Below are 26,787 nucleotides of genomic sequence, written 5' to 3'. Positions count from 1 at the left end.
TGCATTTCTAGTCTAAAATGGTAACAACTTAAGAATTGTTTTTCTTATTTTTTCAGAATGAGGCAATTTCATTAAGAATCAAGTAATTAGGAGACAAATATTGCACCTCTTAATGTTCTATTGTACACATCTGTTTGTTAAAGTATTACACTGTGTAACGTTTATACAGTATGGCATTACAATTGGAGGTAAGCAGGTGCCAAGTCTCAGGTTAGATCCGTGGAGAGGTGACCCAGCTTACAGTAACAATGCATGTTTTTCAAGGAATTTTGTGGCAATTAACATCTGAATTACATAAATGCAAGATAGAACTGTTTTGCCATATTGTGTGACATTCCATCCAAAGCCACATCCCCAAAGAGAGAAGCAGGTAATGCACCCTCCACCAGAAAAATAACAAGTTATAGAGGTAGAAGAATGATTTACATCGGTATCTTCTCAGTGACATTCAAACAGCTGTGCCCATATGTGATAGAAAACACTTCAGCCTTTAGAGAACGAGGAGGAGAGAAGGAGAAAGCATTGATCAAAGCATCTACCCAAAACACAGCATGTTTCTGAACCAGGCTTATCTCCCCACAGCACACAAAACAACCCCACGGTCTCCAGTCAATCATTAGGCCTCCCTCTGATGAAAACGCAATTACATTATCAGCTATTAGACTGAGCAGGCACAGAGAGTGAGAGAGGGAAAGACATCCAAACACATTAACAATTATTCTTCCAGGCTTTTTTTTGAATTTTTGCATAAAACAATGTAAAAAATAAACATGGGATCCACAAGGCAAAAAGAATGCAGTTCAAAGCATCTCTCTTGTCAAGGTCATATAGTATTTTCATACATTTTTGACGCCACATGTGACACTTGGAGAAGGAATGCTGTCATCCTTCAACTGTTGAAGCAAATCACATTTCTGAAGGCTGTTTATCTGAATGGGTGTTTATTGTGGTTGGGTGGCTGGTATTTTTTCCAATTTGTAGCCTCGAGTTACCTGAATGTTTGTCGTCTATGGGTTTTAGAGACTCAAGTTAAGTTAAACTGAAACATTTCATTCTATGGCTCCATGTGATAGGCTACCATTTGTTTTCCTGTTGTAGCGTACAATACAATTCTTGTCTGAAAACTGCAAGATTTCTCCATTGAAAAGTACATGTTTGTGTCAATTCAAGGAAAGAAAGGCAGACATAAACTATGCAATATTTATTTAAAATGTTTAACAAGTAACTCTAGCCACGAGAACCACTTCCTCTCACCCCAAGTCACCCCATCCATACAATTGTGGGAAAAGTGCACACCAATATTAAGTCTCATGCCTCTTTGTATACTACTAAACTGTATAGAAATATACTATTAACATTGAAAATAATCTATATAATGCTGTTTGGGTTAAATACTTTTTGCACAACATTCTAATTTAAATGCATTTAGTAGCATCAATTTTGATTCACTTATTTTTTTCAGCCATATACATTAATCACCCAGCCCCTAAAACTGTAAAATCCAATTGATAGTCTGTTCCTCAATATTACCACTTCAATGACTTAGCTCACATGTAGCAGTTGGCTAATGGTGCATAACAGCGAAGTCAATGTGATTACACGCTGAGGCTACAGATTTCTACATTTTGGTGGCTTTGAAACCACAGACTGAAACCAATTTTTATAAAAAATATCATTTCGAAGACAGCTTGTTTCCTATCCTCTGCACAAGTAATTTCAAATCCTTCATGTCCTCTTGTAGGCTGAAATTAAAGAAAATAACCCACTGTCTTCTCAAGTCTTCTGAGGGCACAGTTTCTCAGAGTTCTTTTGAAAAACTATGTATTATGTGGGTAGGGATCCTGATGTGACAGATGCACAAGAGCTGACAAAGCCCGGAGAACTGCTATTTCAAAACTTTACGGTTTGAGAGCAAATCTAGCCTCATATCTGTAACGGCATATGCTTTTCATCTATATCTCACCCACAATTTCAGAGCCAGCGGAAGTCTGGCTGCTAACAATCAAAAAGTTATAGCCCTCCACTCTAGCACAGAAATACAAACGTTTAATTGGATATCACTGTAGGTACTTAAAGAAACTTAGAACTAATTTTCAAAGGAAAAGTCAAGCCTCAAAAGAGAACCAGGTTGTATCCACGAGCCAAAACATGCGTTGTACATCAGTACCGTGTCTGAGGGGCGCGTGAGAGGGCAGGCCCCACAATCCAGACAGTCAGCAACATTTAACATGCTCCTCATATTTCGAGCCCCGCTGTCTGCGCACTCAGCAAACCCACGGCCATCTTGAAGGCATTCCTGTTGACACACACTTCATCTCCAAGGCAGATTCTCCTCCCCGCACTAAAGCACAAAAGCCTGGTTCTGTGCCGTTGCCAAGTTATTCAGAAAACCCAAACAGTGGTTTTATGAGTGTCTAGTAAGAAAAAAGACTTCAAAAGGTGCATTTTTTTCATGTTTTTGTTTCATTATGGTTAACGGTATGAGAAGTACGATTATGAAGTCTATAATAACAAATACAGGCACCAGGCAATATCTAAAATGCTAATATATGTATAAAATAATATATATTTTCAAGTACTTTTGCATGACTATGTTAAAGTGTGAGGTTCACTTTGATTACAACTATAGTATACTTATATTACTACTACTTACTGCTATTTTCCAAAACACCACTCATTCATACACAAATACATAAAAAAAACAAAGAAAACATGGTGAAAATGTCATGTTTTTTGGGGAAAATACAATATTCATGTACATTAAAAGGTAAAAGGAGTCATTACTGCTAAGAGTTAGAGCTCAAACTAAATTCTCATGTTGATGGCACTGAACAAAGACAAAATATTTCACTTTGACATTCACAAGGGGAAATTCAATACCTTTAATTTTTAGATAAGAATTTGATTAGGCTCCTTATTGAACTTACTTTCTCGGACAAAAGACCCCATGAAACTCCAGCAGTTTAATTCTTTCATTGTTGAGATTTCTTTTGAATCAGAGAAAGTTGATCCAGCCAAACAGCCATTGTCTAATTCTCCTGTGGGGTTTATCATGGCCTATCCCGGGTCTGTCCACATCCTTTCTCGGGTCAGGAGTGTTTCCAAGTGTTGTTTTGTTGTTGTCATCAGTCATCTGCTCCGTATCTTTTGGGGGCACGAGTTGTCAGGTTGTTAGGGAATATTACGATTCAGAGGGGGAGAAGCCATGTCAGTGTGTAGTGACCTTGGCTTTGCTCAGAGCATCCTGCAACCTCTGACATGCTGCAAACGTCATACTTGAATAGGAAACGGAGATGAGCACATTTTATTCTACAATGTGCTGCTGCCAAATATAGCATCTGTTATAAAGCAATTTTAAGGAATTTAAGGAACTGTTTTTACATTTATGGTAAAATGCTTGGAAAAACTATTAATAAGACACAATGATACATAGACACAGAGCTGTAGAATCTAGTACTACTTACTGCACTAACAAAAGTAAAAAAATGAGTAGTACAAAATTACTTTAATAAGCTTCTTCAACTATTTCCATCATTATGATTTTGGCTTAAATAAATACTTAGTTAAACATATATTTACTTTACTAAGAAAATAAACTGACAACATGGATGAGATTAGTCGAGTTTGTTATAATGGAACATCAAGCAACATCAAACTGAAGTAACCTACTATTACCGTTACATACCAGATGTCTCAGCTCGTAAACATAGTATTTTTAAGAGGAGTATGTACATCTTGTCATGTAAAAAGTGTTTAGTTACAACTTCAGAACAGATTCAGCCAGCCTTTAACAGTCTTCTCTGCGCTCTTCTCTCAGAGGGGTTCCCCAGGGTTCAGTCCTCATCCCCTTGCCCTTCCCCCTGTATGTCCTCTAGTCTCGGTCACATCATTCACAGACATGCCTCTCAGTTCCACTGCTGCACGAGTGACATTGAGCTTCACCTTCGACCAAAGACTCCAGCCCTGCCACTCACTCCAGCATCAAAGCCTGCTGTGCACAAACTGCCTTCAAAACACATTAATATTCTGTATGTGCACAGTAGCCCCATCTTTGAGTATACAAGAATGCATTATATTACTTTTGGGCAAAACATGACACTAAGATTAAGACAATGTAAAGAATCTAATTACAAATAATGTAAATAACACAAATTACATACTGTAGGAGAAAGTGTGTGAAATGCAATCAGGGACATTGCATATGGGACAGGAGATGGGTAAGAGATGATTGCATACATGAATAATACATGCCATAGAATTAGAATAGGCGCCCATCTGTAACACATGCATTTCAATTTGATTTAGGTTCTGACTGATTAATATATTATGTGGTCTGTCGCAATATGGACTTTTCACAAGGTGCACTCTTCACTTGTTATGTTGTTTAATGCATTATATCATTGGCAAGATCCAAAAAAATAATAAATTGCACACATTACAGACGGCAGGAACAAGACCAATTTTGACAGAATTCACAACGAAATTACCTTATACAGTAAAATTGAATACATTTTGTCCAATAGGTTTGCTTCATTATCAGACTATGGGTCTCTGGGAAATTTTAAATAACAGACAGATTTTTCTTAGATCCCATACCATCCGTTGAAGGAATGAATGAAGGAGCAACATTCAAAAGACCCTATTGACTACTCCCCCGCAACTGAGAATCAATTTAGCAAGAAAATGCATTGCAATGCTTTACCTAACTCTACTATGTTTGAAACAACAATGGGATTAAGTGCTTGAGTCCCTAGTTCATGCCAATTATATAATATGGATAGACTCGGCTCACATGGCTGCCATTAAAGATGTAGCCATGTGACAGCTGGAGTAATGATAATGGATTAAATGATGAGTGAGATGGGGATTTAGACCCATACAAGTAATTGAACACAAGGGGGCCATTTTGAAGACGCATCTAGACTATAACGATTTTGTAGTATGACGTCCAGTAAGAATCAGAATTAACTACTTAGAAATTACATGGAAATTTGTTAAAACTGAACACTTAAATAGATAACTACGTCAACAAAATCTGGATGCCAAAATGGTCTGTGTGCTATTTTAAGCCAATCGCTTAAATCAGCACATAAAGAGCATTTGTAGTACAGTACATTTTAGAAACTTTACATTATCTTATGGGAAAACAAGCTTCTACAAAGTGTTCATTTTTCAAGATAATGTGTTCAAACTGTAAAACATTCAGCATCCACACAGACTTAGCCCTTCAAACGATAAACTAATTGGTTCCAATGAGATTTCTGCCAAGTCTATTTGTGTATTATTATGTTTCTCCTTCAGCAAGACTTTCTAATGCCAAAAGAGATTTAAAGTGTTTTTGTAAAAGTGACTGACAACGATTTCAAACAACGTGAAATTTCAGATGTGTAATCCATCAAGTGAAATAGTGCCTCCAAAGTTTTAAAATTCGTAAAAAAAAACATGAAAAACAGGCTATGATTATTCCTGTCAGGATAAAATAGGCAGGATTTTTAGTTCCCACCAAGATTTTCAGATCCCACAGAAGCACAAATAAACCGAGGCTTGGCCCAAACATGTCAAAAAGTGATTTTCATCCATCATACAACACCCGTGCCTCTACACCAGTTCTGAACTAGGCTGTGTGTATTTACAGCAATTTCTCCAGCTCCGTCAAATCAGAAGACAAGACCCCGAATCTATCGACATCTCGCTGGGGAATGTTACACCGGATTTTTTAAAGGAGCAAAAAAAAAACTAGATGTATCAAGAAGAGCATCGTCAGTTTTTTTTCCCTCAAACCTTCTGCAGTAATGTATTGGTTGTCAACTGATGCCTAATTAAAAGGTGTACCACTATAACTTTGCCGCTGGAGAGTCCATCACCAGCTTGTCTTATGGAGGTGTTGCTGCTTTGTCTGAAATGTTTCACAATACGGCATTAAACATATCTGCCTTACTTCTATTTATTTACAGGTATTTTTATTGCTACTACCTTTGATTAAACACAAGCATCTTCACAGATCTGACCTATAACTGGTGATGTAACCCGCTTGTCTCATTGTGCTAGTTCTAATCCTATGAAAGAGCAGATTTGCCATGACAGTATGCAATGCAGCTAAGTAAGAATTATTATAATAAAATCAGTTAATTTATTATTATTATTATTATTATTATTATTATTATTATTATTATTATTATTATTATTATTATTATTATTATATTTTATGATTATTTGTATTATTTTATTTTATTATTTTATTTATTTTTTATTTTTTCGCTCATTACATTCAAATCAAAGATTCAACTTGTCTAAGGTTGTACATAACATTTCTATCATGACCGAAAAGGTTTAGGCTGGAGCAAAAAAATACTTACAATGCCTAACCTGTGATTTTACTGTGATTTTCTTTTATATTTGGTTAGTAAAGGGTCAGGTATAAAATTACAACTTGTATGTGGTCCAAGATCAATGTACAATCTAAATTTTTCACACTAATACTCTTGTTAGACAGAATAAGTACCACCTCTTCTCTTTTGAACTATAAACAACAGCACACGTTCCATTCGCTAATTCTTAAAACTCAGCATTACACTTTAAAAAAAAAATGAAAATAATATTCAACATTACTCTAGAAATAACCTTTGAACTTATGACTTCCTGATCATCTTCTGCACCGATGGAAAAAGCTTTTGCTCTCATTGTTCAGTCACTCCAAGTAAGTGTCACTGCAAGACACCTACAGCTAAAGGAGAACAGACAAGAACCTGGGTCACGCTCCCTCCTCATGAATAAATGCATACATATCCCAGGCCATATCTGTAGGGGATATAATAGATGGATTCTGAATTCCTCTACACATTTACCCATGCTGCTCCTGTTAAATAAATACAGAAAATGCTAATGACGATTTGCATAAGGGACGAGACAAGGGCCAAAATACTTTACAATGTCATTAAAATAGTATGCTACCACTGGCATAGTAATGATCCCGGCTCTTGTGGCTTCGTTAAAAACTAAAAGGTGAGCTGCTTGCGACCATGTAAACAAAGCCAGTAAATAGGCGGAGGACACAAGGGATGGTGAAATGCCTTGAACAAAATATGCTTCTACAAGTCGCACGATGTGTAAGCAAATTCTTCTTTTCAAGCTGCTAAAGACACACGGAAACATGCAGGGATAACATGCTGTATGTATTCCCAAGTTGGTCAGGGTTGTTAAAAAGTTGGAGAGTGTCAATTCAGGGAAACCAGGGGCAGATGTAATGTAAAGTAACTGCATCAAACTTTGCACGGTCAAACAGTATGGAAATATGGATCATGAATAATATGTATCTGTGGTATGGAAGAATCTAATATTGTGACCATAGCAGTAGTCAAATGTGATATGGTCAAAGAACGGTCCTACATCTAATAATCATAATTTGATTTATACCACCAATCATTCAAGCACATACCACATTTATACAGCAACAAAGTGGGGAAGTGTCTTGCTCAAGGACACAATGACAATATGCACTAGAGAGACACTTCTGCCCCACTGCAGCAAGTCTTATTCCCAGTGTTCTCCCATCTCAATACAAACCAGGGCCAACCCGGCTTAATTTAATACAACTTAATGCAAGAAGCACTCACCAGAACGACAAGAACAAGAAACAAAACAAAGAATTACACATTTACAGACAGGAAAACTTTCAAAACTAAACTTTGACTTAGTAAGGGACAAAATAAATGTTTACTAAAGACAGTTCCATAGTTTATTAGTTTAACATACTGCAGCTTCATTCTTACATGCAGCACTTTGCTAACACTAATTAGTATCTGATTATAGAAAACTATGGATTTTTTACTGGTATAAAGTAAAAAAAAAAAAAATCACATTTGACATATAATCTTGTAAGCTGTAATAATAGAGTTTCATAACATGAACGATTCAGAATACAGGGGTAATTTTTTATGCCATTGGTATGCTGGCGGAGGATCCCATACACTCAGGTGTTAGAGTAATCAGACCCGGATATGAGGAGCATGTTAATGTGGGTTATAAATTACTATGAGAACAGCACTAATTGACTTTCAGCATGTCAACGCCACTTTTTCAGGTGTCAAATCTGTTACTCCAGTGCTACAAATCTTCACTAAATTTAATTCAACCTGTGAGGTAAGGAGTCTGCTACAGATAAAAAGGGACAATAACTGTGAAAAAGGCAACATATATATTTTACATATGTTTTAAGTTGGTAAAAATAGCACCATATTGACATGACATGACATTGAATCCATCTCAGAAAGTTACTAAATCTCTCTTGGCCAATACTTGCTGTGTTACTCTCCAAGAAAATTAACAAGCAGAACAACAACGCATGAGTATTGAATAAAAGAGAGATTATTGGAGAAACCAGCTACATTATTGGTTGAGGTCATGCTTTAAGCCACGTGAGACAAACACTTGATTACCATTAGCAACACCCTTTAGTTACCTCTTCAGACAGTATCTAGAATTCAAAGCTTAATTTTAACTCTCCCTAAAATCCCTAAAGCACAGTACATTTGCATATCCACACGGTAAACCCTCTCGTTTTGTTAGATGTCAACAAAAGCAATAAGAAAATGGCCTTTCTGACTATTTTTTGGACAGTGTCAGACCAACACTGGGTCACAAAGATGCCCTGGTGTGGAGGGTGTAGCAGAGGAGGGGAGTTTTGAAAGACATGTCCGCCATAGTGAATGCACAAAAAAAAATGTCTTCTTCCTCTCCTCCATCTGAACCCGCCATTGCTCCGCAGGGGTGCTCCACCAACCCAGTGCTGTCCCATCCTTGAATGCTTGTTTTCTACCATTTTACACAATAGTGGTCTTTCCAGTTATCTGCCTTTGAAATGACAGGGGACCACTTCCTCCTTCCTCGCACGGATAGGCCCAGAAACATCCTGCTGGGTTTCCAAAAAGCACACATCACCATCGGCAACACACATGCTGACAAAGTGACACAAGATTGTTGGAAATGCCAGCGATTGCTTTCCCAAAAAAGGCAAGGTACCAAATTCTTGCAGTCCAAAACTTACAAAAATAGACAGACAGGAGGTTCTGTCTCAAAGGCTAGGACGGTATTAAATTTGCTGAAGAATTTCCCTGCAGACATATAAACAAGGATGGTAATAGCTTCCACTGTCCTACCATTTAATGTAATAAAGGTCCAGTGTTTTGCCTTGAGGTGATGTGGTAAGAATGTATTTATTTATAAATCTTTTGGCTAAAATGAAAAATATAATGACAAAATCAGTCACTTTTGACCGGTGTACGGAGTGCGGAAATATTAATAACAATTTGGTGTTGTTGGGCAAATGGATCCCAAATTGGATAATGTTAGGATGTCAGAAAGAACAGAAAGGGTGAGAGGCTGAGAGCTATACACAGACCAGAATTGTGTTTCAATCTACTCTGTCTTTTTGGACGTAAAAGCTACATGTCAGGAATCCAGGTGCTCTGAGCTGGAAATAATAACAAAATGGACTGGGGAAGAAGAAAAAGTAAACTCTATTTTCGAAGTTGCTGGACCAATCATGCGCACTCGAATCTAAATGTGTGACAGTTACCAAGCTAACAATTTGTGCACTGTGGACTTGTTCTCAGCAGCTCTATCTAATCCCGGCTTGTAATATCAACATGTCCGAGATAAGGGTGTATCCTGCTGATATGTTTTTGCGGCGAGGATCACTTGTCAGTTTTCATCATTTTTTTCTCACTATCAGAGAGGCTGAACAAAACTGCGGATGCATATACGAGGCGTCAACACAGACAATGAGTAATACTGGGCCTAGGATGAAATAAGGACTGTATTTTCTGGACTATAAGTTGCACTTCTTTTCATAGTTTTTATACTCAGATGCAACTTGTATGTGAAATTATTAAAATATACAATTTCACATCTTCGTTTTTGTCACATTGACAACTGTGCGAGGGAACTTTAGGGTTGTGTACCAGTATGACAGCCGCACGGAAGCAGCATTTCGTCTACTTCCAGAGTTGACAGAGTTCAGCGACACCGAGGATAAAGAATTCAATGGATTTAGTGATTTGGAGTGAGACTTGTTGCTTGTTTTTTATTCTTTAGTTATCTGATTAACTGTTAACAAGCCAGACACATATTCAGGTCGTTGTCTTTGCTTCATGTAGCTGAATACATATAAATACTATTACCAATACTAATACTTATTACTAATACTGCTATTCAACCTGTTGTTCTCTATTTTATTATATATATTATATTATTATAACTTGCCTTTAAAGATAAAATGTCTGTTCTTGGTCTCGGATTTTGTAAAATAAATTTCCCCAAAAATGATATACTCCAGTACAAATTATATATGTTTTTTTCTTCATTATTACGCATTTTTTCACTGGTGCGACTAGTCTAGAAAATATGGTAAAAGTACCTACTTTAAATCCATGGGGAAACTTACAAACTTTATTTAGCACCATTTTGTGGAATACTGGAACAAAGTGATAAACGAGTTAATTATCGTGTCAATCCAAAACCCGGGTAAACGCTAAAGTATTCATAAAGTTTGTGAAAGGAAGGGCATCTGACTTGAAACTAATGGAAAAGAAGTTAACAGTAAGAAGGAAGGAAAAAGTCAAAAAGAAAAAAGGACGTGAAAAACAATATTAGTAAATTAAACTAATTAGAATAAGATTTTCAAGTCGCTTATCTATGGCATTTTTAAAAATCACCAGGAAAGAAAGCTAATTGGCAAAGACAAATAAACTAATTTTGCTAAATTGTTATAAATTGTCGTAAATGGCATGTTCCATAAAACGTAGTAAGTACAGTTGGAGGAACACACTCAGTGACCAAATATATTCCATTGTAATTATCTGTAATTGTCCATAATGAATCCAAAGGATGCAATTTTCTGATTTCGCCTCTGCCCCGGTTGCTATGGTCTTTTTAGCCATGGCAACAGCTCAACAAATTAACGATTGCCTTTTCAGTTTACATACACTAAACTAAATTGGTTTATGATGCGAAGGGCGGAGAGATAATAAGCAGCCAATATTAATTCACATACATTTGAGAAACCTAAAAATGTGATTTCAGAGCCGGATTCTCTGTCCAACATCGCTGGCAGCAAACAATATTTGGGAGGCCAATTTTCTCTAATAGTCTAGTGGTTGTTATATCTGCCTGCGTAACCATCTGTATTTGTTGAACACTATTAAAGAATTCTGATTAAAATGCGTTAAATTAATATGGCATTATTACACTGAATTGGATCTGAGCACATTTAGCATTTAGCCGCATTTGGGCAACACTATTTATGGAACTACTTAAATGGCAAATATAATAATTGCTGAATACAAAAAATATATATATTATTGTAAATTAAATTAGTACATTACCCACAAAAAATCAATATCAACTTGCGAAATAAATGAATAAATAAATCAATGAAGTAAAACCCGATTGTGTAATCTTTTAGCCAAAAAAATAAAAAATAAAATAAAATAAACAAAAGCATTCCACTGTGTTTTTACTGCACTGAAAAACATAAAAAACAAATCCATCTCCACAAACGTGACTCTTGCTTGACCTGGGAAAAGGCCTTCTCCTGCTCGTCTCCATAGAAATGTTGTTCCTGCAGTTATAATTTCTCACAGTAGGGAATAAAATGTTGTGCATATATATGTTTTTTGATGTGCCACTTCAAGATATATAGGTTAATCGATCAGTCATAATGTTTACAATCACTAAAAGGCATATAATTAGCTTCCATGTTTCAGCATCAACTATCTCAAATCCAGTCGCCATCATGGAGCAGTGGAGGGGGAGGAAAGTGGCAGAAAATAAGGCAACAGGGATGAAGCAAAAGCCCGGAGAGACAAGCCCAATGGGAGAACGTGATGGACAGCCTCTCCTGCTTCCTGGAGCTGGCAGCGGTACTCTCTCACCTGAATGAATGGGAGAAAATGGCTTAAGTTGTCAGGGCGCTGTTGTGCATTCAAACTTCATAGGTTATGTCTGACAGGGATCTGCTTGGGAAAATTGAGAGTGAGGAGGACGATCAGAGTGTCAGAACAAAAACAGGGGTGATAGTTGAAAATTGAACAAAGGAAAACAAATGTTACTTGAAATATTACTGACATAAAAAGTTAAAAAAAAAATTCTCAAGGCTAAAAAAGGATTTGGTGAAGCTTAGTTTTAAATTAGTTGTGAAAGAAGAGAAAAATAAGCTTGAGTGGGTTATTTTTGACCGTTATAAACAAATGAATGAATATTACGGTTGCAAAAATACTAAAACTACTAAATCTTTACTTAAGTCTTTACTATAAGCGAGAGGCTCAATACTTGACCAATTTTTATTATAGTGATAATTGGGGGAAAAAAATCATAATTTTCTTACAAAACAATGTAATTTTTGAACACAAAATAATAGTACTTTGTTTAATACTGCCCTGTACTCTAATACTAGCTCTAATATAGATCAAGACTAAACTATGGCACATTTATGCATTTTTTTCCAGCATTGTTACTTCAAATAAGTATATAATGTCAGTACTACATTTACTATTGATTCATATCTGGGTTTCATTACTTTTGACAACCCTAATAAATATACATTTATACAACAATAAAGTAAAGTAAGGGACAACAAACACCAATTTCAAAGAGCTTGTATCAACCAAAGAACTATTTATGCACATCTACTGCAACATCTGCTTTGAGATATGATCCAACATATAATCATAATGCAAAGATAATAAATGTGGGATATTGTCTAGCCTTAACCCTAAACATTACTGACACTGCCATTAGTTCTCAGAAGACAGTTAATAAACATGAATGGATGCTGTGCAGTAGAGCTTAGAGGATTTATGTCACAGCGAGACAGCAGTGCAAGTATTTCCTGGTTTTTATTTGACTATTTTGATTCATCGTTCTGCTTTTAGATTCCTCCTGCGTTATTTATTCTTTAGTCTGAGAGCTTCCAGTTGTGTGGCGTCTGCAGCTGTAAAGCACTGAACATACTCCCACACAGGTGCTACTTCTCAGCACAAATACTGGACGGTTTTCTTCCAAATCGCTACTGACTAACTACTGAAAGTGCTTTAATAAATGTAACAAAATGATTTATATTTATGTATCTGAACTGTTCATATGATTTTTTTTTTTCAAATCGTGAGTCACAGAAATAAATTTGAACAAAAAATTGTGATTTCTTCAAATTTTACCCCAGAAATAGAAGGTCTACTCAGTTCAAACTTCAGCTGAAGGTGCAATAATAACACCTTCACCTTCAAACATTATGAGATGAGGTGTACTTTTCTGCAGTAATAGCCTTTTTTTTTAGCCTTGTACACGGTGACATTGGTTTATCTCTGGAAGGCTATCCTGTTTTATGATAGTGATGAGAGATCACTGCCCAGCTCTGTCAAAAAGCCCTTAACAACATGGCTGAAGTGTGATGAATACTTTGGATTAGCTCTTGCCTTGGCAGAAGACCATACATGCTTTTTTCCTCTCCAAAACCATACACCTGATGCTAAAACCAATTTCCCTTCAGTAATACACTGTCCATGTCCAACGCTGTGACAAACACATGTCGTAACTGGAACATAATGGCTGGAAATTGGATGTTTAAGGTCATGGCAATAGTGAATATTTTTCCTCCTTTAAACCCTATAAATTCTCTCTATATACCCTATATATTCTCTACATCAGCTACTTCATGGACTTGTTCAGTACATTCATATCCCTCTGGGTGTTTTATAACTGGTAACGGTAATTATCCCATCTGTCGTTTTAGTATTAAAGTAGCCCTTCGCAACATTTATGACTTGATCTGATCTGTTTGTCTCCATGGAAATGTTATTGCTTTGCCTGAGCTTTTCCACAGGATGGTATTTAAGTTAAACACGATTATTAAATAACGCGTTTTTATTGCAACAAAAAATACCTAGAAAATGTGCATTCACAGATCAGATCAGGTCACCTCTTCACAGATCTGACCAGTGACGTTACCTGGTGCTGACATGCTTGTACCCATGGAGATTAATACATTAAATCCAATGCTTGTGGAATATTCCAGGTGAAAAAATAACATCTCCATGGAGACAAGCAGAAGGTGATGTGGGGGTCACCTCACCACAGATCTGACCTATAACTTGACCTGATGGTGCCACATGCTCATCTCTATAGAGCTGAATAAGTTATCATACTGTAGAACGTTAAAGGTAAAATAGTATCTCCATGGCGACAAGCAGAGAGTTGAATCATCGCCAGAAAGGTTACATAACGCACCTTTAATTTGCAAATAGTTATGTTCAGTGAATCTGTTGATCTCTTCATTTGAACTAATTTAAACCAGTGCTGAAAGCTTCTCTGTGAATTCAGCTTTCCTTGTTTGTCTGGACTGTTTAACCTTATTGAAAACACTTTTTATAATAGTAAAATATTTAAAAGAAACATATATTTTGCCCCGACTAGACTCAGTTAGTGGCAGCGGTCCTGTCAGTGTGCCATTAATCTGCTTTTAATGAGATTAAAGCCCCTCTCACAGACACAGGAAGTCACACTATTATGAGCCAAACAAAGCCTCCAATTGGCAAAGCAACCTCACTGTGCTTCTTCCTCGGATCTTTTCTCTGCAAATAATTATCATGTCCTACCAACTGCTCATATTTTGGGACACGGGGAGAAGGGTTAACTGAGTGAGAACACTAACTTGCTGTCCTTCGGAAGCTCATATTGTGCAATAGATGGACAGTTTTTGGGGGTAAGTTGAAGAAAGTTGACAATTGTTGATCACAGACGTCAATGTTATGAGGAGTTCCATAAAGAAAGTAACATTAATTTAAATATTAGTCAAGAGTAGCCAAAACCTTTACTCAAGTTAGAGCAGGGCTGTCCAAACTACGGCCCCGGGGCCAAATGCGGCCCTCAGACCAATTTTTGTTGGCCCTCATGCCTCCTCTTAAACTGGCTCTATTGATCAGGAGATTTTTTTTTTCTTTTTATCACAAACTGAAAAGATTCTACCTCTATAACTTGAAGAACATCACATTGCATCTTGACACAGACCTAAAAATAATCTTCCAAGTCTTATTAAAGGTACAATGTCTCTGTCAAACCTGTTAAAGGCACCTTTTGACTCCCTGTATCAACACTGCTTTGTGGCCCTCCGCCTCAAATATGTTTTAACATGCGGCCCTCGGTGAAAAAAGTTTGGACACCCCTGAGTTAGAGTCTTTTAATTAAAATAAACTTGATATTAAATGTAACAGGAGTACTATCCACTTCTGTTACTACTACTACTACTACTACTACTGACGTTGATCACTGCTATCCAAGAGCCTTCTGGTTGTCTCAGTCTTTCTACAGTCAGAGCTGTGAGCATGTAGCTTTGCCAGAAACAGGTGGATAAACGCTGCTATGCCTCAGTGCACCGCTAATCTGTTCAGGACTTCATTCCACTAACAATGCGTGGTGCCGACAATCTCTCCAAGACCTCCCAGGAATATCATGATTATGCAAAGCTTTGTACTTTTATCAAAACACAAGGTGGTCCCAGTGAAATGACGCTCTCCAAATTTGTTTTTTATCCATTGTCGCTCTATTATCACTCTTTTTCATCACTGAGAAATGCCCTGGAGAGGTGAGATGTGGAGATCCAAAATGTCAGCTGTGAGCTGCCGGCTATTCTCATAATTAGTCTTTTTTTTTTCTCTTTTGTGCTTAGGTTTTCATGGACAACAAAGGCAGCAGAGTAAATTGGTCAGAACAGTGGAGCCTTATTGGACTGGCTGTGTGATTGGACCATCAACAGCTGTGCACAAAAGCGGGGTTCACTTTTAATCTCAAATGAGTTGTGGAGAAAGTGAGTGGACCGTTTAGCATCTGGTGTGGGCTAAAGAACAAAAGACTGTGAACATAGTGTCATTTGTGGATGATATAATTAGATGGAAAACAAATCTGTTATGACGTACAGCCTCGGTCCAGCTTTGGGCTAAGGATAGAAATGAGCTTTGGCTACAATTCTGCACATTTATTTAGTATATTTTACATTATCATGTTTTTATTATGCATGGTCCCTTTAATAAATACAAATATAACATACATACAGTTGATAAACATAAGCCAGTAAAAAAGTTTGCACTTGGGCTGGGGTGTATTGTATCGTTCATGAAATGCAGTGCACTGTAGGTGGGTGATGCAATTTTAATACTGTGAAAAAATTATTTAAAATATATATGTCAGGTTAGTACTACTACTCATACCTCTAAAAAATTACATAATTATATTCAAGGTTATACTAAAAATCTTGGCTTGTCTTTTCTAGTTTTGTATTTTTTGTGAAGTTTATGATTAAAATAAAGGACCAAAACTTAAATTACACAATGGATGAATGGGATTGATGACAGCTCATTTATGTAGAGAGATGCCATTTTAGAACACACGCTACTTCCTATATTTTTGTAAATTGATATAAAATTACGATGAATATTTACCTCGGGTACTATCCAACCACACCAAGTTAAGATTAGAAAAGTATATTAATCTATCAAATAAACTTAAATTGCACACTACAAAACCTAACCCTAACTGCTTCCAAAATGCTGCATAATACATATATAAAATACAATATTATCTGAAATAAACCTCTTTTTCACTCCAGCAGTCCATATTAAAAGCAATACAAGTCAAATAAAAGTAAAACTAGTAAAATCTTAAGTGGTTCTCAAACTGACAACTCCTTTGAAACAATTTGTAGCTCATCTTCAAAGTATAGAAAAACATTTGCTCGTTCTTCAAAAAATAAATGCACAGCTTTTGCCTTAGCCCTGTATTGTATATCTGGCTTTAGCTGAGGTGTAGCACTGTGAGAAATGTAATGAGAGAGGCTCAACACAGACATCATGGGTGCCAGACAGTCTGAACTCATGCCTGCGTAGAGTGGACGCGATGTGTCAGGGAAACCGCGAGTGAGAGTGTGTGAACCTATGCGTGCCTATGAGGAAGGTGTTAAATTAATGTATGCCTTTGTTTGTGTACATGCCCTATATATATATATTCTTAAAGGTGACAAGCCCCTCGGCGTGTGTGTGCGAAGCCGGGAGCGTGTGCTGGCTGCAGTTGTACCTGGGATTAGACTGTGAAATGTGACAGGAGAGAGGAGGGAGAGCAGAGGGGTGACAGGAGCAGGGCCCGGAGCTGCTGGACAGGCCATGACGAGCGGGTTTGTATTCACCATCATAGATTGTATAAGAGTAGAATGGGAAAGTGTGGAAAAGTAGGGCGAAAACTATTTCACTGGCTATGTTTACATACATAATAAAGATCGGACTGTATCTGATTTCTGGACTTGTCGAAATGTCATGTTATGTTAATGTGGTAAAGACAAAAAGTAAACTTATTTGTACTCAGTTTTCCAAATACAAGTTACGCAAAAAATCTAACTGATTTGTTGTTGATGATCAGATTTCTTTTGTGCATGTAAACCCACACCGAAAATCTGATATAATTATTGAGTTATCTTATCATTCTGTAGGTATCTGGTACATTTACATGGTCAGTAAAACTCAAAGTTACTCAATCAATGGTTCTATAAACTTCCTTATGTCAGAAAAGTTAAGAAATACTGTATTTGCATTTGACCCGTCTTTAAATGCTGCTGGTGCAACGTGTCATGAGCAGTGGGCATCATTTAACTAGAGCACATGTGTCAAACTCAAGTCTCGGGGGCCAAATGCAGTTCGCCACATCATTTTATGTGGCCCGCGACAAGGTAAATTAAAATGTATGACAGTTTGAAAATGTTGTATGTATTTTATTTAACCATTTTGCTGATATGGCCCTCAGTAAAATTGAGTTTGACACCGCAGAACTGGAGGATTTGACTTATTTTGCATGTTTTAGGTTGAACCACATTTTCCTAATCAGAGGTTTTGGGACAGTAGTAAGCAAACATTATTTTAAAGTGTTATAATTTTGGCGAGTACAACTAGGCCTTGGAGTATTTTGAGATATCCTTGGGACTAATAGTTACGTTGCAGTTGTAGAAGTACTACAGCAAATGGTTTAGTTGCATTATACTTAATTAACAGTTTCACACAACAATACTTTAACATAAGCTTTAGTTACTGTGCACCTACACTGTAAAGAAACTGCAGTAGCATGTGCATAATTTGTGAATATCACTTGCAACAAAGTAGGCAGCTAAAACTTTGCTTTTGTGGGAGGACAGAAGGCCGCGGATGGGAGCTGGCAGCACTTAATGACACAGAGATGCTTTATCTTGAAAAATGAATGTGCCTTAACATATTTGCTCAGTGCGGCAGGATGTTCATCTCGCCTTCAGGCAGGACCATAGCTTTTCCGACAGACACAGAGATACGGCGCAGGGATAAGAAAAGATCTGATTCATGCATTCAGCTATTATAGCACAAGAGCAGAAAGTGGGGCTGGGTTTTATTAATTCAACTGTGGGGCAGAGGTGTCCAAACTTTTCTCGAGAGGGTAAGATTTGCAGCACTAAAAAAAGCTATGAAAGGGTCCAAATAGGGTCTATGCGAGAATGGTGCGTGTTATGAGATTTTGTAGAAAAACTGTATACACTGCAAAAATAACCTAGCCGTTTGTGCCTTTATTTTTAGAGATTGTGCATGTTATAGGTACAATTGTTTCGCATCTACGGGATACTACACACCCAGCTACTACAATTAAAGCTATATTTTTTAACATTTCTATGGACTTCCAAAATATCTTCTGATTATCTTTACTGTGATACTCCAAAAAAAGAAAAAGAGATATTAATTTAGTCAATTTTGTTCATTTCTAGTTTGTTACAACTACAGTATCATTGTTTTCATACATAACAAATTCACATTTAAACCATATTGTGAAGTTGTGGTCCTTGAAAAGAAGATGATTTAATATAATAAAGTAATGTAATTTGTTGAATGGGTTGTGTTAGCTTGATGCATAAAAAAATAACTAAAATTAGCTAAGTGGGAATAAATGATAAAAACACAAGTATTCTCATAAAAATACATTTTAAAAGCAAATAAAAGTGCGCTGTGATGGGCGATATCTCTGCAACTATGAGCCTAAAGTGAGACGACCTCCACAGCCTCTGCAATTAAATTCACGGTGTAACTTTCCTGTTGTAGGGTGCGGCATCTGCTCGTCTCAATGGAAATCCTGTCGTTTTGTCGTAAATGTTCCACAATATTCTGTAAAGCACTTTGAATTACCTTGTGTACAAATTGTGCTATATAAATAAAGGCCATGTTCTGGGTCAGATCTGTGGAGGCAACCCAACTCACAATAAGAATACAGGTTTTTAAAATTGTTTTTTTGAGCAATAAAAACTAAAATAAAATAAAAATAGACAAGTTCAATCCCATACTGTGGAAAATTCCAGACAAAGTAATAACATCTTCAGGGAGACAACAGGGCGGCCAACCTCTGATCAGAAAAGTTACACACTGACCCTTCAAACGTACTCCAAAATCACAATAGGGACTGTATTGTGGATGGTTATCCAGTGTGATACATAACTGCCTATGTCGGTGTTATTTGTCAAAGCTAAGACCTCTCTTGAAATTAAATGCTCAGTCTGCAAGACAAAGTGGCTGGATGCGTCATTTTGTTGTTGTCGCCTTGGTAAACCCCGCTGTTTTCTCAATTGCTCCGTGTGTGTTCGAGAGGCAACGGCAGTGCAATAAATCTCAGCGGGATGAGGGGTGCACTGAAGTGGCAGAGAGAAAGAAAAATTAGGATCTGAGATGGCGAGACAGTTTAAAATATAGTATAGTAAGTTTTATCCAGCTGGAGATGGCTTTTCGCCAAACTAGGCCTAATTAGCACTACTTAATGCCGTTGTGATCAATCAGCATCACACAGGAAGCCATTAGCGGGAATAGGAACATATACTCAATCTTTTCAAGACAAGAAACACCTCTAATTATGGCAAGCTGACAGATCTGACTGAAAATACGTGGATTCTTGGCGAAACGCTGGCTGCTGTTTTGTGACACCTTTGACAATGAAAAGAGATATAAGTCTGCCAAAGAGAAATAAGAGAAACGCTATAGGGATATAGAGCTAATTAAGTTGAAGTAGAGTTTTCAGGTGAATATTTCTATCAGTGAAACAACGTGTGCCATTCTGGTTGTGTCATGTAATTATAAGATGATTTGGTGCACAATATATAGGTAGCAACAGATTTTCTTGATGATTTGATGTAACTTCTATTAAAAGCTGCATTATGTCACTTTTCTGGTGGAGGGACAGCCACTTGTTTTTCTCCAAGATGATGTTGCAGCCTGAAATGTTGTCCTTAGAGACAATCAAGTGAGACCACAAGACAAAAATTACAGGTCAGTTGTTTTTTCAGAGATGTTATAATGTTGTTTAATCATCAAAAACATTCCTGGAGTTGTGTTTCGTTTCATTATAACATGGCTTAAAACTTGCAAAAATCAATTTTGCGTAATATAAGATTGTAAGAATCGTCTGGAAAAATGTAATAAATATTTCATCATCTCAAGTGCGTGTGTGCCAACCAGTTTTTTAATGAAATGCAGCTTTGTTTTTGTTTTAGAATGACACACTTAATGCAGTGCCACTTACTCCAAACTTCTTTAATTAAACATTTCCTAAGTACCATTTGTTGAAACTAGACAAAAATAACTCACTCAATCACTCCATTAGAGACACATTGTGAACAAGAGGCGTGAACCTGCAACTTCCACTTAAATTATATCAACAAAGATTTCAATAAACTAGACATCGTTACCATCAGTTGAACTCACATTTAGATTATAAAGTCTGTGATCATATTATAATTCAAGCACAATGGTTCAGGGAAAGGTTAAAACCCAGTATTATAAATGTTAAATATAAAGGGATTTTTATGCTGAATGGTAATAAATGATTGTGCTGAAAAGGTTAAACCACATAACTCCACTGTGACCTGCAGTTTCACACCAAAGAACTTGTGAAGTACCAGGACATGTTTCTTTAATATACCATTTAATCTTGCTTTTACTGATAGCAAATTAGTTATTTAACCCCTATATGGCAAAATCCATATTTAAAATGCCAAAGCAAGCATAAAACCCTTTCAGAAGATGGATTTAGACACAAGAAAATGTATAGGATGTCCATAAAGTCTCTTACAATAAAAAAAAATATATATACAAAGGCAATTGATAAGATATTTTATTTAATCAGACTTGTTCTATTGCACTCAGTGGTTTCCAAAGTTTTCAACCTCATTTAATACACCTCTATATGAGCACCATTAGTCGCACGAAGCACATCAAGACGATACTGGATTTCTTGCCATGTTCGGTGTAGCAGAGCCTCATCAGTGGCTGCAATCACATCTGTATCTTTTGCTCTAGTTCAGTAATGTCCTTTATCTTTGTTCAATACTCAATATCTTTAGCATAGCCCCATAGAAAGAAATCTAAAGGTGTGAAATCTGGTGAACGTGGCGACCTGTGGAATTGGTCCATCCCTTCCAATCCAATGGTCTGGAAATGTTTGACTGAGAAACTCATGAACACGCAGACCCCAATGTGATTAAAAACTTTTATAACCACCACGTACAATAGAACAAAACTAATGAATATATCTTATCACTTGCCTTTGTAATAACATTTTTAAATTGTAAAGAGACTTAATGGACACCCTGTAGAACTGACTATAGACCATTACAGCCCTGCGAAAATTTCTCCAGGTTTTTTTTCCCCAAATTTTCACAACAAATTCAGAGCATCAGAATACACAGTGGTCTTTGCCTCCATAACAACTGTGAATAGTGTTGGCACGATATTAAAATAAAAAAAATGTGTATGTAACTTTTATCTAATAATGAGGCATAGTCAGTGTACTCTTGACCTTCACTTAACCTCATTGTGTAGTAGCAATCCCATATGTCTTGGTGGTATTTCCTCTGTGCTGTATATTTCTGTTCCTTGTCCGGGCCCAGACCTAAACCCAAACACACCCAAAGATTAATCACTGCTGCTGCCTCTGCCTGTGTTGACCCCACTCTCCCTCTGTCATCAGATCTGCTCCTGGATACACATGTAATCTCCAATATCTCGCAGGGCCATCGCCGTGGCACTGCTGCCTCTGTCCTCTAAAGAAGGAGATGACCGGTGACCACACAGTCACGTATTTTTCAGGTGAAAATCCATCCTATTGACTTTTACTACAAAATAGACACAGGCACTTTTGTTTTTTCTTTTATTTTGACTTTTCCATTATCAAAAGGCAACAACACTGACGAGGATATTGATTTAGGTTTTTACCCCGGATGCCCTGCCCTGTGTAAGATAAGATAAGATATACCTTTATTAGTCCCACAGTGGGGAAATTCTAGTATTGCACCGCACAGTTATAGAACAGAAGGAAAATGGTACATGCAATAGAAAAAGATGATAGATAAATAGCTTAAAATAATTTGCTTTGTGTAAGCATCTTTATTAGTCCAGGTTTGTTGGGGTAATTTGCGGTAACTAGACAGTGGTTTAAAAAATATATATTAAAAAAATAGTATAATAATAGTAATAGTATAAAAGTATCAACATTTTTTGCTGGCACGCTTCAATACTATTGGCTGTCAGAGAAAAGCGGAGTAAAAGAAAAAGAAGGAGAAAATATAGTAAAGTATTTAAAGGTGCACTGTGTAACTTTTCTGGTAGAGGGTCCATAACTACTTACCTCCATGCAGATGTTACTGTTTTGCCAAAAATATTCCGCACTCCACAGTATGGCATTAAACTATACTTTATGGAGAGGCAGGTGACACCATCAGGTCAAGTTACAGGTTAGATCTGTGGAGAGGTAATCCTGCTGACACTAGGATTGCATGTTTTTCAAGTTTCCTTGGCAATAAAAACACAGACCCAATTGAACCCATTGAATTTGGCTCCGTTTAATGCCATATTGTAAAATATTTCTGGCAAAGAAACTTCACCGAGACATTGAGGGAAGTTACATAGTGCACCTTTAGCCAATATGAGTAAAGTTAAATAAGCCATCAACTCTGAGGGGAATAAGTAGTGCTTTAATGTTCTGCAAAGGAAAGAAATGATCAATACTCTTTGAAAGGCACTTGGGGTTTTATTATTGTGATGAGACCTATTATCTCTGCCCTCATTACGGCTGCCCACTTGTTTGCCAAGCTAATAAATGTCAAACATGATTGGCCTGTCTGCACGAGAGAAAGCTGTGGTGAACTAAATAGCAAACATTTCAAGTGACATTTAGACCTAATGATAATTGCCTCCTTGGGATTAAAACTTCCAATCAATGCTGTAATATTCTATAGTTAATAGAAATAACTATTTGCTGCTAGCTAGCGACACAAATCTGGCAAAATCCTTGCGACCACATGCCTAATGCGCAGCACCGTGCAATACAAGTGCACTGCAGTTTTGATTTGATTTAACTGGGCAATTGCACTTTAGACCAGCAAAGACAGCCATCATCCAATATGTTGGGTTTTTTTTGTGTGTGTGATAATAAATAATAATATTCCCTAAAAGAAGTGCCGTTTTTGAGAATGAAAAATCTGCACCACTTTAAAATAATTATACCTCAATTGGCCTTAATTAAGCATGAACAAATAGTTATTTCATAATAAGTAATTGTTTATTAAGAATAATTCAGGCTTAGTAGCTACTTAATTTAAACTCTAACTCCCAACCATAACCGCTACTGAAAGTGTAGTTATTTTAAAGTGTTACAGAAAAATCATGCACAACTTTTTCAAAATATTATAAGTTCTTCATAAATGTCCTTCACTGACGAGGGACCACACATAATAAAAAGTTCTAAACAGCTACCTGTTAATCACAGTGTCAGTGGTCCTAATGTTATACCCGATCAGCGGATAACTTGTGAAAAGCACTAGCTAATATCAAGCCCAACTAATTTGCTTCACTTTGGAGAAGAGATAAAAAGTACAAAATCAGCTTAACTCGGGGAAAGCTTTGCGACTAAGTGCGAGATGTGGGCTAATGAGGGCCCACTTTGCCCTGCTAATGTGGCTAATTAGCAGTCAGACAGGAAGTGCTATTGACTTTGAGCGCCTGCCACTACACTCTGACGGAGGAGCTGAAGTGTAAATACCACACGAGGCAAGTAAATACACATTGGATTAGGGGCTGGGCAGTGTGGAGTGGGTTGAGTACAAATCTGGCATAATGACGGTTATGGCTGTATGTAGCGGGTAAAGCTGAATTGGAACAGACTGTACTCCAAACAAGGTTTCTATTGAGTTATGGATATTTGGAGTTGCCAAAATGTAGTACAATATACAACCCAGTCCATTTTTGCATAATGGTTTGGAAAATGCAGATAAACTAGACGAGCCGAGTAATTATGGATTTAAGTTCAATGTTATGAAAAGAGCACATGTCCTTGGACTTTGTGGCCCTCTTTCAGATATTTAAATGTTGCAGCGGACAAGCCAGGCCCATCACAAGAAAATTATAATTATTTGTTAAATCCTTTACAGCAATAATTAATCAAACAAGATGCCATAAAAATAAATGAATAATAGTTTTGTTGTATGTTCATTCTAATGGATAGAAACACAAATGGGGCTGAAAGATTAATCATAATTGGATCGAAAATCACAATTTGAATGGACAGCATTAGCAAAATGCAATGCTAGTTTTTGAAGTACCATAATTCTCACAAAAACAACAAGATATCCTGTCTCATTCTGCATAAAACCCTGTAGTTTAGGTCTGTACAACTCTGTTCTGAAAGCTGATTCTTGCCGGTTCATATTTCAGTTTTTAATTCTTCTGTGAACTTTGAACAGAATGTTATTATCAAAACAAAAATTGCAAATCTAATCACAATCGCAAACCTTGTCAGGATAATAACAGTAGATATGTTCCCCAAATTGTGCAGCCTTAGACACAACCAATAAAAAATAGTAAATAGTGCCAATATGTAGCTTGGAATGAAAAGTATCAAAATGTTATAATCATTTGTTTTTATTGGACTGGTCAGACTATGCTGGAAATATATTCAAATGGAGGACCACTGAGAAAAGATAAAGATGTATTCAAGTGCCCCATCCATGTAAAGCTCCAGATGGCAAAGCACACATTTTCCCACATACCATTGTAACTCAACCGTATCTCTGAATCCCAAACAAAGCAGAGCCATATTCTCTTCTAACACTTCGTATATTCTTGTCGTACACTACTTTTATGCCTCCACAGTATCAATACAACTGAGCGCAGAGCCTATACAAAAAAGTTTCTTTGTAGCACGCAGCCTACCTCTTGACGGCTCAGTGCGCTTGGGCAGATCCAACGTGTCATAGTTTTTGTCGTTTTCACCATTTTTTCTGCCTGTGTAAAGAAAACAAGAAGATCAGGTGATAAAACAGCAAGTCCATTAGCTATTTAATCATATTTTTGAACTTCAAACTTCTTATCTCAAATCTAAATTAAATCCTTACCCGCACAAAATATGTAAAACATTTTACCTGTAGATACCATCTTGTTTTTTAGGTAATGTTGTGAAAAATTACCAAGATATCGGCCTAATTTTGGCCTTGACAGACAGCAGACAGAATGAAGACTATATGAATGATGCATGCACTCACTGAAGAAAGCGACAGATATGATATTTTCCACAATGAAGTTTGAGATCAAATCGTTGGAGTGCGATGGACAAATGCATTTTAGATCTACAACACTGCACAGTACTATATCCACTATATTGCATGTCTTATAGGTGTGAGGCATTTCCGGAGATGGCAAACACTTTGAATAATGTAAAGACACAGGGGACATAGAGCAGGATGGGGGTGGTCCAGTCACTATGGTGCAGCCAGATAATGGTCTCCTCACGTGCACAAGGACATGCCCAAGAGACAGCAGAAGGAGAGGGGGAGACGGACAGAAAGGCCAACCCCACACTTAGGAGGAAGTGAAATTTCCGGGTAGTGTAAGACTATACAGTGGAAAGGAAACAAACCAAGCTACCCTGTATTAATCAATTTATGCACAATGTTAACAAAACTGTATACTAAAAGTTTCAAGCTTTATTTAAAGAGATTTTAACCATATGTAAGTGAGACAAAGTTGAAACTTGTTTAAATAGTCCATAACGTGCAACAGTCAAGCCCACCTTTAAGCCCGGAAGTAAATTTTCCATTCATTTTCCCCAGACTTTTCTAAAAGATGTAATATTAACAGTTCAAAGACATCGTGGAGGCTAACCAGCTATGTCCAAAACACATTTGTTTTAAGTCCAAAAAGCACATTTAAAACTTAAATTCTGAGAAATGTTTTAATAACTTAGCACTTCATAAAGTTTTAGAAATGCATTTTAAATTATAGGCTGCGTGGTCATTAGTTGAAACATAGCTGATTAGTGCTGAGCTTTCAAACTTTTAATATAGTCTGTGATAAAAATATATGGGAAATTCACTTCCAGAACCAGGGCGGGTGGTCAATGAGCTCCATTATACAAAAGATTTGCTCTAAGAATTTCTGTATAGCAAGTTCTAACATTTTTAATTTGAGAAAACAGTAAAATGCTTATAATGCACATCATATCATTCATTGTAAATTTCTAACATTCTATACTAGGCCTTGTTCTATAGGATATCTCTTGGTATATCTCTTGATAGTTTGAACTTTAAAAACTGTATATAAGTTTATTATCTTGTTGCAATATTTGACCAGCTTTACTAAGTACTACTGAAAACATCTTTAAACGTTTCAATTACTTTTTAAAACTTTTTACTTCTTCTAATTG

At 36.7% G+C, this 26,787-nt stretch overlaps 1 protein-coding gene across 9 annotated transcripts in view; it reads right to left on the bottom strand.

The window, feature by feature from the left end:
• The window catches only part of arvcfb (ARVCF delta catenin family member b), a 242,411-nt gene that overhangs the window by 13,863 nt on the left and 201,761 nt on the right, over positions 1 to 26,787 (bottom strand). For all 9 annotated transcript variants that reach the window (XM_055224502.1, XM_055224504.1, XM_055224499.1 and 6 more), the window contains one exon: positions 25,299 to 25,370. In XM_055224502.1, coding sequence (XP_055080477.1) covers positions 25,299 to 25,370 — 72 coding nt within the window. The remainder of the gene's footprint in view (positions 1 to 25,298; positions 25,371 to 26,787) is intronic.

The sequence above is a fragment of the Periophthalmus magnuspinnatus genome, chromosome 9, assembly GCF_009829125.3.
Source record: "Periophthalmus magnuspinnatus isolate fPerMag1 chromosome 9, fPerMag1.2.pri, whole genome shotgun sequence".
NCBI classification, from domain to species: domain Eukaryota; kingdom Metazoa; phylum Chordata; class Actinopteri; order Gobiiformes; family Gobiidae; genus Periophthalmus; species Periophthalmus magnuspinnatus.
This window is presented reverse-complemented; position numbering and strand designations above follow the sequence as displayed.